At 33.9% G+C, this 15353-nt stretch overlaps 1 protein-coding gene across 2 annotated transcripts; it reads right to left on the bottom strand.

Annotated features, from left to right (window-relative positions):
- Window positions 1-7694: 7694 nt before the first annotated feature.
- LOC110692243 (mitochondrial outer membrane protein porin 4-like) lies at window positions 7695-14682 on the bottom strand. Of its 2 annotated transcripts, none has more exons than XM_021869236.1 (7): window positions 14402-14682; window positions 14141-14194; window positions 11906-11973; window positions 11135-11245; window positions 10861-10947; window positions 9546-9754; window positions 7695-8366 (listed from the first exon to the last, which is right to left on the bottom strand). In XM_021869236.1, exons 2-7 carry the CDS (start codon window positions 14181-14183, stop codon window positions 8069-8071), a joined length of 816 nt encoding a protein of 271 aa, XP_021724928.1. In that variant the 5' UTR covers window positions 14184-14194; window positions 14402-14682; the 3' UTR covers window positions 7695-8068. The 2 variants fall into 2 exon arrangements, with proteins under 2 accessions (XP_021724928.1, XP_021724927.1); XM_021869235.1 differs by having other exon boundaries at window positions 14141-14200; window positions 14402-14680.
- Between the last annotated feature and the right edge of the window lie 671 nt (window positions 14683-15353).

Genomic DNA, 15353 nt, shown 5'->3' with positions numbered 1-15353 from the left:
GTTATCCCAGGTGTTATGGGAAGGACACGTGTCGTGTCGTAATTGGTCCATAGTGGACGGATCATTGCTTGACACGTGGCAAGCTCCTATTGGCCCATGTGACGGACACATGGCGGAACCTGATTGGTCCACTTGTCAGATGGTGATTGGTGGGGAAAAATCCCCTAATCAGTGCTGATTGTGGCTGCTGTGGTGGCAGTGAGGGAGCAGGGTTGTGTGTGAGGGAGATGCGGGGGTGGTTTGGTGCTACTAGTGATGGTAGGGCAAGAGCAGGGGGAGAGGGAAGGGGAGGTAGGCCGGCGGCCGCCGGCGCGTCTGCCGGAGCAGGTACCGGCGGCAGGGGGCTGGCTGTATTTTTATTTTTTTGTTATTTTTTTTTTTTGTTTTTGTTTTATTTATTTTTTTTTACCAATCACAGGCCACCACGTGTCATGTAACCTGTTATAAAAGGTTATATGACCGGTTGGGACCAATAAAAATTAAAGACCCCCAAAGATCGGATTATTAAATAATAATCGAAAGGTCGGATTATTAATAAAGAATGAGCTAAAGGTCGGATAATTGCAATTTCTACACATTTAATAACTCATTTTATTGTCCTCGTCTATTATTTTCTTAAACTCTATGCCTAACATTATAAGGAAATGTGTTAATTGTTTCGAAACGAATGGAGTGTACAATGGTATAGTCTATTTTTTTTTCTTTTTTTTACACTTGACACATCTCTCAGTTAGAGTTGTATTAATAACAAACAAAATGAAAGTTATTTTTTTTTTTTTTTTATTTATTTATTTTTTTTTATTTTTTTTTGGAACTAGTTTAGTGTATTCAATATGGTGAAGGATTACATAAAAATAAAATTTAATTAGTAACTTATTTTAATTATAAAAAATAGTCAGATTTGATTTCTTGGTCTTTTGGGGTCTTCCTAGAGTCCTAGCTAGCTTAGCCAATAGTATGTATCATGTATGGCAATCGACAGGCAATATTTGGCAGACATATAGAAGCTAAAAAGAACAACCTTGCTTGATAAGGGAATGAAAATCTTTAAAACAATCAATAGTGCTAATAAATTTGGGATTTAGCGCCAAATTAAAAGAAAGGGAAGATATCATCATGATGATTCTTTTCCTCTTGGACCTTTCCTCATTTTAATTATTATATCTATATGTAGATGTAGTTGGCCTCTATGCCTATATATGTTTTATTTTTACTTTATTATACGATTCTTAATTAGTCCAATATTTATTGGTTAGACATCTTGTAAAATTTAAAGACAAAGGTAAGCAAATGGAAAGATCCAACCTTATTACCTCAAGGTTAATTAGTAACTATATCAAATCTTGTTTGATTGCTAAATGAAAAGTATAATCTCTTTGGTATCTACTGTTAATTATAAATGAATTATTACATTAGTACTGTATTTAACGTAGTTCACAGGTTTCAACTTATTACTTTGAAGTCACGGGTTTGATCCCTACTGGCCACAGTTATCAGAGTTGAAAATCATCCTTATCCTATTCCCTCCCATCCTTCCCTCGAGCTTCTTGGCTAGTGAAGAGTCTGTAGACTTATATTTTAGTCCAATTTGGTGTTTAAATTAAAGTTACCCACACACAACACAAAAAGAAAAATTGTATTTGCATGGTAACTTTTGGCCTTTCTCATCCTTCATGCATGCATACAGTTGCAGTTTAATCATGCTATATCATACGTCCTGCATGCATTAAGCTCATCCTCCCTGCATGTACAAAAGTTTGTGTAAAAAGAGAACAAAATCAATAGATGATCGAGTAAAGTTAATACAATTGTTATTGGCACTCCACCTATGACTATAGCACATCGCTACGTTCTCACAACGGAAAGTGCTGACATCATTTTTCATCTATTGCATACGAGTATTATAATTTTTCAATTATTACTCTATAACAAATTGTGAGACATTAAAAAAAATCCTTAAATTAAGAAATTCACGTCTTATAATTGAAAGGGTGAAAAAAAATCCATTTGTTTCCAAGCCATTAACTTAGGAGAAAAAAAAAAATGTAAGAAGATGATCATCAAGTTTTAAGGAGCCCTCTAAATCAATTTTAGTAGATAATTAAATCAATTTACTGTCTTTTCTTTCATAGTAATTTTTTTATTTTTTTTTAACAAAATCAATTCATTAATAAAAAGTCACCCGCCATCTACAAATGAAATCTAAATTAACAAATACATAAAATAAAATTTCCTCAAAAAAAAAATACATAAAATAGAATAAAGTAAAGGTTTCCTTCATCAAAGCTACATACGATCGTTGAAAAGATCTTGCATTGTGGTATATCCCTCGCACACATCGCTGAAAAATGCAGCCTTTTCGGAGATACGGTCTGACGATTTGTTGTAGCCGTAAGGATGATTATCTTATGATTCGCTTGAATGCATTTGAGAATTCGACAACCGTTGCGATCCAGAACAATAGTTTACCAACGAACTGATAATAGGGCAAACGATGATTACTTTTTTGATAAACTCTTACGCACAAATAAACCCTAACGAAAAACAAACAATTAAACAAACAAAAACTAACGACACCACCATAGGGAGACAACGAATATCTACACTACTCGTGTAGATTTATTGAAACCTAAAATGCAACACTAAACAAGATGAAAAGGTCGGAAACAATCTAATTTCTGAAAAATAAGACTATTTTCGACATAAACGGCCAAAATATTATAAACCGTAGAAGAGAAGAGGAGAGAGGAGGGGACGGCTCCTTTCATACTAATTTTCTTATTTGTTTGTAATTTATATCCACATCCACCATAAACGTATACTTACTAATACTAGAGTACTATACACATAGAGTAATTAGTACATTTATGTTAATAGTACTAAGTAATTATTAGTACATACTACGGGGACAAAATATATGAATCAGCCAACATCCAACAATAGATAACTAGAGTACGTACAATCCTTGATGTTGTTCACCTCACTAGCAAAGTATTGTAGCCTTTGTAGGCAATAAATAAAAATACAACCCCCACTTGAGTGACAATTGAGCTGGAAGCCAGTTTGAAGTATCCCCAAATAATAATGAAGAAATTGAAGTACATTCAAATATTTGCAATATTTATGCATCTTCAAAAAGTTATGTAGGTAAGATTTGGACTTAACACTTGAACAAAAAAGTTGCAAGAAAATAACAACAATTATTAGCTCAAACATGTGAAACACCTTGACCCATTTGGCCGTACCATATGTAGTGTCCGTATATAATTTTATACTATAAGTCAGATGTTACTTTGTTACTAAACTTTTTTTTAATTTCTTTTACAAATTTTATACAAAAAAATATATACAAAGTATTATTCTTGTCTATTTATTTAAAAGTGAATTTTATTTTGGTACGTACACTTGTTCATCCTAAACATTTATAATTGAGCTTTGATCAATATATAATTACAACCATAATCATAGCAGGGTCAAGAACTACAAAGGTAATTGGTTGCTTCTCTCTCTACCCCAAAAACTCTCTATTCTCTCTCCTCCTCCAAACAAGCTTACTGCCGGAAACCTAGGTGCTCGCTGGACGAGCCGGATCTCCGGCGAGTTTCCTCCCTTCTCTCTCTTTTTAATTTGCCTTCTCCGGCGAGGCTCCGTCCTCATCTTCTCCCTTCTCGTTCCCCCTCTTCTTCTTCTTCGTCTCCAGAGTTCCGGCGCCGTAGCGGCGAGGCTCTGTCCTCCTCTTCTCTACCTCCTCTTCTCCCTTCTCGTTTCCCCTTTTCGTTCTGCTGTGGGGCGGCTTCAAACTCCGATTGAGCCGTCACCCTTATCCCTTCTCTTTTATCCTCTTAATCTCGGTCTCGAAGGGGTTTGTGACCCGTTATACGGCTAGAAGATTTAGAGTAGCCCCTGTTTACCCACCTTGGAGTGGAAGGTTCACTTTCAAAGGATTTCGCCGGCGAAACAAGCGGTCTAAGGACTAAGCCTAACGCCGCCGTCATAAAGGTCATTGGTAATTTTGACCGTGACAGAAACGGTAAAATTAGGATTAGGGTTTCGTGGGTCCTTGCGCTGGAGGCTAGGCCTAACGCCGCCGTCAAGAGTGTTTCGTGACGGAAACGGTGAAGTTAGGGTTAGGGTTTTGAGGTTCTTTGCTTTTATGGTTTCGGATTTAAGATCCGAAAGGGGCTTTCTGATTTGGTCGTTGAATTTAAGTATGTATGTTTTTATTGCTATTCAGAGTTTGCTTTATTTTTCAAAGTCATGTATGGTTTATTTTAGCCTTTCTTGGTTGTTGTCCTGTTTTTCTGGTTGTTTTGGCTATAGTTTATTGGATGGTTGTGTGAGGAGGGAATTTGGATACCTTGTCAAGGGATTTGGTGTTGTTGTGTCGAGAGAGGTAACTTGGGTTGCCGCTGTATAGGGGACGAATGAGAAGTTGGTCATGGCTAGGATGTGGTGTGTATTATGGTGGAATGACTATGGTTGTCATTCTACTCCTTTCATCGGAGTGATCATTACTCTTGATGTTTTCTATCCAAAGCAGGCGCCCAAACTTTGTTGATGTTTTCTATCCAAAGCAGGCGCCCAAACTTTGTTTTGGGATTTCAGGAGCCTCGACGTTGTTAAAGCTTTCTTGCAAACAAGAACAGCTTAGGAATGATAGGTCACATGTCCATGTGATCGGTTTGAAGACCTACGTGGTGATAAGTTGATCCTACTAGGTAAATTTAAACTAGCCATGATCAAACAGTTTCGATACTCTCTGCTCTCTTTGTGTTTTGAAGTAGGTATCCGCTCTTTGGCCTATAAAGAGGTCCTGATTTACAACTTTTCCGGCCAACTCCAGTTATGTATATTGGTTTTTAGTGTCGAAAGTTGGAATGGCTTAAATGTTAAAAGCCATATAATAAGGTTTAGGTTTTATTTTGTATGTTGTAAACTCTGATTTTATTAATATCATTTGCTTTTGTCAAAAAAAAAAAATAAAAAAAAATAAAATTATAGTAGGGTCAAATTAAAAATTAGCTTATGTTCATTCTTCATTTGGAACCTTGTACTCTCTCCCTATATGTATATTGATGTTTTATTATTGGCCTAGATGCATGTTGTCATCAAGAGCTGTGCGAAATTACGATGACATATCATTTTTAATATATATAAGTGTTCTATAGCTACGAAAGTACGTAACATGGTTTATTGTGCTGTTATATGAATAGTAAGTTTTTTTTTTTTTTTAATTTTTTTTTCTATATATATATTGTATCTGTGATAATGTACGAAATATTTATTTTGAGAATATTTGAATCACATGTATTGATTATTTTCCTTTCACATATGTTAATAAGAAGTATTATCTTTCTGTTATTACTTCTTCCGTTCTAGTAATATTGCAACAACTGAAATTTTATACTATTCATCACGTTTGTTTAACCACATATTATGATTTATACGTTAAGTAAAATATAGTCATGTGCGGTCTTGTTATATTCGTCACGTAAAATACTTTTACAATATCAACTTTTTATAATTTTTACTCTTACATAATTGTATAGATATTTAGCAAATAAAATGTGCTTTGAGATGCGTGATTTCATCTTTGTTGCAATATTTGTGGAACAAAGGAAGTATAATGCATGAAAAAGGGTTTTACAAAATGCTTAGGCCTACTATTTAATCATCCTCTCAATTTATTATGATGAAAATGACTAAATTTGAAAAAAAAAAAAGTAAGTTCAACAAAATTACACATATAGTGTATTCATAGATTATAAATAGTTTAAAGAATATTTGAAATACTTTTGCAAGACAAACAAAGGCAACAACTATACATTTATCTTGCATTGACTTTGATTATTAATTTGCTTCCTTTTGTTTGGCATCCATTTAGGAAGGAATTTTTGCTTTGGAAAATTTATGTTTCAATGAATATCTTTAATTTTTCTAGTAAACATTATAATTTTTTTTCATTATATATAAAGTATATATCAACTATTGAAACAAATAAACATTCCTCTGTACATTTCATCTATTCTATTTTTTTTATTTAATTTGGAAAAGTACAAATGAAAGAAACTTACTAGACCGTTCTTTCTCAAAAGTGACCCCTTAGGAAAATCCAAATCAATAATGCCCTACAACATATTTTGAGATTTTCATTCCAAATAACCAACTTATGGTCGTTTTCTAGGGTAGAATAAATCTAGTATCATTTCAATAATTCTATGGTAAAGTCTTGTACTAAATAATTTTATAACATTTTTTTAAATTTTTTTAATTTTTTTTTAAATGCGGTAAGATACGAAAGGGTCGCCCCAACCACTTTTGGGAGGGGGGGGGGGATGGAGAGACTATCCATCCCTCCATCTCCTATGTTCTCACATTTTTCTAATTGATAAATATGATCATGACATTTTCTATCGAGGTCGACTTTTACAATATTTGGACATAACATTCATTACTAATTGTTGACAATAAACACTGTTAGGCAATATCATCTAAATTACTCGAACCAACCTTGAAAAAAAAAAAAAGAAAAAAAAAGGCGAAAGTAACTAGCAAAATCATTTTAGATTATTTGGGGTAGTGGGTACATGATCCTCTGACAAATTTGGCTCATATCTTAACTTGCATATAAAAGGTAAAAAAAGAATTTGATGGTGGTTATTAAATTATTAATTACTCATGAAACTCTCTATTTGTAGTTTTTTACACTTGCAAGTAAAACTCACCTACAAAGTAAACTCTGACTCTGTATCCCTAATGTCAGAAATTACCACTGTAAACAAAATAAAATAACATAAAATAAATTAATTAAATTTTTGTAAAATTTGAAAAAAAAAAAACAGATAAAAATCATTCATCAGCTGACAAATACAGTGGTCACGTTACATGTAAATAAGAAAAAAGAACAACCAATGAAAAAGCCATCGTTTGCAACAAAATGTAACAGAATATTCTGATTAAACCTCTTAACGGATCAAATCTGCTAATATTCTGATTTCTGACTCTGCTTGGAATCCCATTTTCATTCATCAGATTTGTTCTTTCTCAAAGAAGATGGTGTGATCTTATTTACTTTTTCAATTTTATTATTGGATTTTACCAATTTAGAGTAGTGGATTTGGATATTATATCAGCCATTCTTAGATAATGTATTATTTGGACCTCGTAGTCATGAGGTCAAGCTTTGTATAGTTCGTTTTCCAAGGGCATGAAAAAATAACGCATTATTTTCCTTCTAAATCTGTCCAACAATAGAGGAATTTGGTTTACTCCCTCCGTCCCATAATACTTGGGACGTTGGGGTGGACACGTGGTTTAAGAAAACTACAAATAGATCCATTTAAAATATTTGTTTATTATATAAAAGATTTTCTTTTGTATTTTTATATTGCAAGTTTACAAAAAGTGGGATGAGCGGGGTAGATGAGGAGAGAGAAATGTGGGAAAATATTTTTTAATTAGTGATCTTATTCCATATTTAATAAAGAGTCAAATATTGTGGGACGGACGAAAATGGAAACTGTGTCAAATGTTATGGGACGGAGGGAGTATTAAAAAAGAGTGAAAAACATTTCCTTTCCCTTATCTAGCCCTGTATAATTTAATCCCTCCAGATCTTCCATGCAATAATCGGAAAGAAAACTGAAAGCGTCTTCCCTTAGACAAGCTCATACTGATAACACTAATTAAGATCATGCATAATTAAACTGTAAATGCAGAGCTACATTTATTTTCGAGTATTACAGAAATTATTGTAAAATTTTTGAACATGATATACGGTTTCAAAAGAAGAATAACAGAAAATCTCTCTCAAGACGAGATTCATTATCAATCAGCAGAAAATCTATGGTAAAAGAAAGCTACGCGATGCTGAACTTTTGTAGCGCATCTTCAAACTATTCAAAACTGGGTCTAAAACCCATCAATGCTCTAGAATGTTCTACTCATGAATACATTTCAGTCTAGTTTTTGACATTTGGGTAAACAACACCCATTTGGGGTCAAAAAAATTGTATAATCTGAAAATATTGATGCAGAGTATTACCAAAAGTTGCACAATGGTAGGATCTCAAGGTTTCAGAGCCAAGGCAACGCCAAATTTAGCGGCTGAATGAGCCTTTGTGTCATACTCAGCTGAAAAAGTTACCAGGGACTTTGGCCTCCATTCATGCTGACACAACATTCCGACCCTTCCGTTGTCAGAGAAACGAGTTTTCAGCAATGTAGTAGGATCAACTACATGTGAGCTACCAATTGTAAACCCGTTCTCGTAACTAGAAAATCTATGAATCATTTCGGCTGCAACAGCTGTTGAAGGATTCACAGTGTGATAATACGAAGCCTTAAGAGTCTGTCCTTTATCCATCCTGCATTTTAGGAACATAAATGTTAAAGAGAACCAAGGCCAGACAACCTAATAAACAATAGTTTATTAATGTTAAAAGAAAAAATTTAATGGCCAGAGAAGGAAAAATTTATTGTCAATCGAGGATTCGAAGGTTCACCAAATTTGCAGCCAAAGATTTCTCATGAAATGCTTATAAAAATTAAGAGAGAAGGGAGACAGACTTAAATTTCAAGAGATCATTAAGTATGCATACAAGCTTAAGATTAATACATCAAACCTAATATGTGTACCATAAAATCCAATCTAGTCTCAGCATATTAAGACTAGTATTCAAGATGTGTACTTTGTATTTTCAAAGCCATTGCTTACCAACCCATGCTTCTTTCCATCTCCACAATTCCACCTCCGTAGTAAAAGGGTTATGTGTAACAGAAGAAAGAGGAGAATACTTGGGTCAAGGGGCAACAATAAAATGTCCAGAAAACATCAAACAAGTTTCTTTCTTTACTCCTATCTTCTGATTTGCACTTAGCATGCACAGCAGTGGCAGGTTCCTTATTATCCAATCTGCTGTCCATGTTACCCCAGTAGTTCCTTCATTTAGTCCTCAACTCAAACAGTTAATAACCTTCTAAAATAATTTTCTATTAAGCAACCCGTATTGCTAAACCTCCATTTATTATCACATTAGATGACCAGATAAGTAACTGATATCTTTGGCGACACCTGCTAACATACGCAGCTTTCCATTTTAAATTGATGCAACTCCATCTCTTATACCCGACGACTTTTCAAAAACCAGCAATTGATATCTCAAACACTGGTAGGTGCTACATAGAGATTGGTGCAGTCAACGTGGTGACTGAGGTGTATGGAGATTAATCTCTTACACAAAATGATTTGGTATGATGACAGCAAGTTTTTGGAGGTAGCATAAAATTTCCTGCCAATTCTAACTACAAATCACTACTTTTACCAGTTCCAAAGAATAAAGGAAGAGAAACATATCGCATAGAGCAAGTTAATTGATTTTTACCCTCATCTTAAACAGGAACTTAAATCAAATAGACAGGAATTTAAAGCATCAGCAATAGAAGGTTATTCAGTCAAATAAAAGGTTATTCAGTCAAATAGCAAATAAACAAGGAGGAAAGTAAACCTCTACAATAAATGAAACTAGGAATGACATTATACATACAGTAAAAGGGCTGCAGAAAAATCTGGTCTATTGAGGGTAATCCCAGCATTGTATTTGGTGAATGAACCGGATGCAGTATCAAATGCCATTTCCCCACCCAAGCTGGTGTCCTCATTGCCGATGGCAGCATTGATGTCCATTGTAGGGGAAGGATTCAAGCTAACACTAGAGTTAACTGCAGCATGATAATTCCGGTAGTGCACATCTAACTGTATCAATACAAATAAACATCAGGCATAAATCAAAAGAAATCTAAAAATTCTCTATTCTTTTAAGTTGAACCATTAGCTACCAAATCTTGTAAATATCTGAAACTCATTTCTAACTCTTGTAGATACGGGCTGGTTTGTGACTTGTGAGTGCTCAATGTTAACTATTACAGGCCTCTAGACTCAACAATCCTGAATAATACCATACATTGATGCTAGTAGTATATAACGATTCAGGCAAGATACAGAAATTAGAGCTGAAATGTGACCCTTAATAGGAACACCCATTAACACTAGAATTTTACATACATGCCAGGCATGTTAACTATGACAGGCCACTAGACTTCACAATCCTGAACAATCCCATACATTGATGCTATTAGTATGTAACAATTCAAACAAGATACAGAAATTAGAGCTGACATGTTACCCTTAATAGGAGCAGCCATCAACACTAGAGCTGAGCATACATGCCAGACAGAATAGTGGTCACAGGATCCTACTACTTGTAATGCCAACAATTTAAAGCGAGAAAAGAGATCCTGGCACCTTAAGCTGGCTATAGAATCCTTGTCCAGAGCATAAGTTGGGTCAAGTAGAAGCGTCCTCACAAGACCAAGTTAAGGAGTGGCTAGACTGAATACAGGCCTATGGATGAGAGGATGACCAACAGTCAGAGAGGGGCATGGGCCAATGACTGGTAGGAGAGGAGAACAGGAGTGAAACCCCTAACAGTAGCACTTTTTAAACCACATTATGGGAAAATAGAATATTGGGAATAAGGATGGAAAGGAGTGCGCATATTTGCTATGTGCGTGAATATTCTTATCATCAGTACTTCTGGCCCTCTATCTCTGTCACTCTATGATTCTTTTCTGGCTCTTTTGTCTATTCTGCTTGGCCTTAAATTAAATTCTAATGTGGGAATTTTAAATCAAATATACCTAAATTCAGCAAAAATAATTTTCATCTTGCAGTAAGACAACCATCTTTTCAATACCCTCAAATTCCTAAGGCCCTTCTTTACACTTAAATTTCAAATCCATGGGTATATAGAATTAACGATGATATACAAACAAGAAGCTAAATGGAAAAAAATTGCATACCTTGCCAGATTTCTGATCAGGAATGTTAAAGCTGAGAGCTGTTTTAATGCCTGGTAAAGCTTCATCATAAGTTATTTTTGTGGCAACCTACCGAACAAAGAAGAGTTAAAAGTGTCAGTGTGATCATATACAGTGCATCAGCAACATCCTACTCTGGTCCTCTTAGTTATGCCAAACATACGGGACAAAGGAGAGATTCACATGCACATAGATGAACATAGACAAGGGGTCAAAACAAACAATGAAAAAGGGAAACTTGATAACATATACTTACATAAGAATAAGTATCAACTTTCACATCAACTGTAATGTTTCCACTCCTATACTGTGTACTTATATCACCAATAAAGATTTGGTCCTTCTTGACACCTGTGGCTGTCAATCCCTGATTACAAAGAATAACAATTTTAGAATACTTGAGGAATCAACAAGTATTATTCAACTATAAATAAGATCAATTCGAGTAAAGAGACACTGTTTGATAATAAGTGCACCAGAAATCTCATGAAAGACGTTGCATGCAATATGTTCCATTAACAAACTGATTTGGATAAAACGATTCTCATGGATAATAATTCGTATAGAAACATAGAAGTGACATGGTATAGTTCTGAAGAAAAAGGCTGCAAGCGGCACTTATTGCAACTTATGGAAACCAATGAAGGAGAACCAATACCAGGCCGTCTTGTGTTGTGACTAATGAAGTAATGAATAAAATCCATTGATCAAGTTGGAGCACAGATACTAATCATTCAGGCAATTAGGCCCAGCTATATACATGGCATGATTAAAACACTAATATATACACACACACACACACACACACACACACAAACACAAACACACACACACACACACACAAAAAAAAAAAAAAAAAATGAAGAAGAAGAAGAAAGAAGAGTAAATGACATTCATGGAGAAAAAGGTCATTCTCGATATCACAACCCACATTTTTTCTTCAGTAGAGCTGGAATATAAACTGTGAAATCATGCTGAAATTCATTTGAATGATAAGAGACTGATTTAAGATAGAAACCATCCATACCATTCCAGTGATACTGGGCACTGACAAGGTGAACTTGTGATCGAAGTTGTAATCTTTGGTTAAGACATCTGGAAGTGAAAAAATCACCATATTATCAACAAATAAATAAATAAATGGAACTTCAGAAATTGATAGATTGGAAGATAAAAATACAATAAAAATTTGTAGTATGTTCAATATCTTTCTTCAATTAGCATCCAGACCACTGATAAGGGATGATTAAAATTTTCAGCAGGCTATAAATATCATTTAAACATCCAGTATTTACACAAAGCAAAAAAATTAAGTTTCTGAGGTAAATAATGTCACAAGAAACATACTGTGAACTACCAGTCTACCATATGCTCTTAGCAGGTATGGTAACACTCCAATAATCCATCTTTTGCTTTCTATTCTCATCTAAAATTTTAAAAAAAAAAATAATTTTTTTTGGGTCTAGTAGTTATCATATATTGCTTTGTCATGAAATAAACAAGAAAGGACTCATTGGCTCATTGCTAAGCAACTCACAGGTCACCCAGGTATCATCTTTAACCACACATACTTCAACCAATAAACCACACAGTATACGCATTGAAGATTTGAAGTGTCCAAAATATTTCGAGTATGCCCTTCCAGAAAGTATCATTAACATGGCAAAGGTATGCCCCCTATGATCTAATCATACAAGTCTACATGCCCAACAGACATAATTTATCTCATAACAAAAGGACTATTCCAACTCCGAGCAAGCCTACTAACAACCATCTCCAAGAGAACCCAGACAATATGAAGAAAAAGGCAAGCTATGAACAGGATCCAGCAGAATATCAGATATAATACTTCACAACAGTTCTATATTGGAGCTGGAATAAGTTTTAGAGATGAAACATTATACAAAATGTATCCTAGAGAAATTAACAAATAAAAAGTTCATTGTAATTTGTAATTCTAAAATTGTTCCAAAACGATCACCCCTAGGGTCCATCCAAGAGGGAGAGCTGAAAGAAATAAAGCTTCAACCTTCACCCTTTTTATTTATTTATTTTTATTTTTATAATTTTTTCAATAAAGGGCTCAAGGTGCAAAATGACTTATCTAACAGACTAGTTTGCAGGGTAGTGGCGCAGTGGTTCAACTTTAAATATCAATTCATTTTTTTCATGTGTTAAAGCCCAAGATGATTCCAATAACATCCCACACAATAATAAAATTGGAATTCACCTTGGAAAACCTCAATACATGTTAAGATTAGTCTCAAGACTAAGAATATTATAAAAATCTAAGTGTCTTGGATATAAGTCAACATACAAGTTTTCTTATCTAATCTTATTTCAAATTATACATATTACCAATGGTAAAACTTGCCAACTATTTTCATGATAACTAATAATCCATTCATAGAAATGAAACATTTCAAGTTTATTTACAGAATAGAAATAGACTTCTATTCAGTGGAAATAAAAAAAAATAAAAAACACTAATGATCAATACATAAATGCCAGCATTTGGGCAATGAAGGGATTAATATATGTATGATTGCTCATGAAGATGGTTGCTTAATTTCCAGACTTTTCATGATTAACTACTTCAGTTATATTCACATAGGTGAAATTCACAACTTCAATACTAAAAATCCTCATCTCAAAATCTTATTAGCAAAACATCCTAAATTTCAATCATTCATTTCTTATTCTGAAATACGGGTTTATGAAATCAGTCATACAGTACTACCATAGTTACTAATGTTTCCAAAGACCACAGTCATTTACAGTTCATTATCAAACTTCTAAATTCCATAACTAATATTTTTGCTTCAAGCACGTTTGCCTAAGGAATCTCAAAACAGAAAAGGTAACAAACATTCAAATTACGCAACATTTTGTTTGAAAAGATCCCACAATAAGCTATTGTGCAACATGTAATGCCTCACAATGAATTATTGGTAAACCGTCTCACCCAAGACTTGCTATAATTCATCCCCTTACCAAGAAAGCTTGAAAAACACAAATTCATTATGCACCAAACTCATTTTGCCTAAGGTATCATTAAAAATACGAAGCAATTAAGGTATCATCCTAAATACAAAGTTGTTGAAATGTGCATACAAAATTAACACTTCAATCTAATAAAATGACAAAAAGGCAATCACAATCACAATTACATCATCATAACATAAAATGGTATAAAAACAAATTAATCAACCAAAATATCACAAAATCAATCACAATTACAATAAACCTAATTCCAAATTACCTCTGGCTTTCTTGCCAATATCAGTAAATGGAGCTGGACCCATCTCTCTTCCTGCTGAAACTACGATTAATCAAACGAAAGCACAAAAATTAGCTTAAAATCAAAGCTGAACCAGGGTGAGAAATGGTTCAATTTCACAACTTCAGAATATGAACCCTAAATTGAGTGTAGTAACAATTAAATTAACGATTAATACTAGATTTGTGAAATTGAATTCCATGATTAATTAAAGAAAAAGAAAAGGAAAGAAGAATATTTTACCTAAGAAGAGAAGCTGCTTCAATGGAGGAGAGAAAGCTTAGAAGCCGCTTCAATGGAGGAGAGAGAGAGGGAGGCTTGCAGCAACCCAGCGTGAACGTGAAAAGGCTCAAGGAGGTTGGGGGAAGTACTGTAAAGTAAACATAGGAGGAGGAATTAGGGCTGTTTCACCGGTCCAAGATTGGACCAAACCGGACAAGACCGAAGGTCGGAAATTTTAAAATTCAAGATTCGGAGGCTGGATCGATTATGGTTAAGACATGAATTAGAATAGACCGGTGAAACCGATCCAAATTCCAAGCCGGTCATTGGGGTTATTATTTGTGAGTGGGTTCAAACCTAATAGTGATCGGTAATTCGGCATATAGAGTAATTTTTTAATTGTTCAAATGGTCAAAACTCCATAAATTGCATGAATTATCTCCTTATAAATTGTACCCGTATATTGTATCTGAATGTGTTTGACAATGCCTGAATTATGTGACATTATTAAGCATGAACTTAAGTGAGAATAATCATAACCAATTTGTAACAAAGGAAACAATGCATCAGTAAAAGCCTAGTTTATTGAAGTAATAAAATGGAAGAGGAGCTCGTATGTTCTATACACTTGGTCCTCTTAACTTATACCCTAATTCAAATTTGGTTTACCCTAATTCAAATTTGGTTTGTTTTGATTAGTTTTTTTTTTTTATTTTTTTCACAAAATACCTCTTAATTTATTTTATAGAGCCAAAATTATTTTCGAAATTGATTTCATTAAGCTATTTCCTTGAAAACAATGATATTTAATATTCAGACCCATAATCAAATTTTAATAATTAGAGCGAATATTATGAGCTTCTTATAAAATAAAGTTTAACAATAACTTGTGTGTCTATTTTCTTTAATCTATTAATAATTCAAAGTTTCAAAAAAGGATTTTTTTAGGTGTCATACTCCCTCCTATCATCGA

The sequence above is a fragment of the Chenopodium quinoa genome, unplaced genomic scaffold (assembly GCF_001683475.1).
Source record: "Chenopodium quinoa cultivar QQ74 unplaced genomic scaffold, ASM168347v1, whole genome shotgun sequence".
Classification (NCBI taxonomy): Eukaryota; Viridiplantae; Streptophyta; class Magnoliopsida; order Caryophyllales; family Amaranthaceae; genus Chenopodium; species Chenopodium quinoa.
This window is presented reverse-complemented; position numbering and strand designations above follow the sequence as displayed.

What these genes read in the sequence shown, in the direction of transcription:
- LOC110692243 (XM_021869236.1), bottom strand. Translation starts at nt 14,183, where the DNA reads ATGGGTCCAGCTCCATTTACTGATATTGGCAAGAAAGCCAGAG. An exon ending in TGCCCAGTATCACTGGAATG is followed by an intron (nt 11,246 to 11,905) that starts GTATGGATGGTT and finishes CTTTGTAATCAG; the next exon opens with GGATTGACAGCCACAGGTGT. An exon ending in TTTTCTGCAGCCCTTTTACT is followed by an intron (nt 8,367 to 9,545) that starts GTATGTATAATG and finishes CCTAAAATGCAG; the next exon opens with GATGGATAAAGGACAGACTC.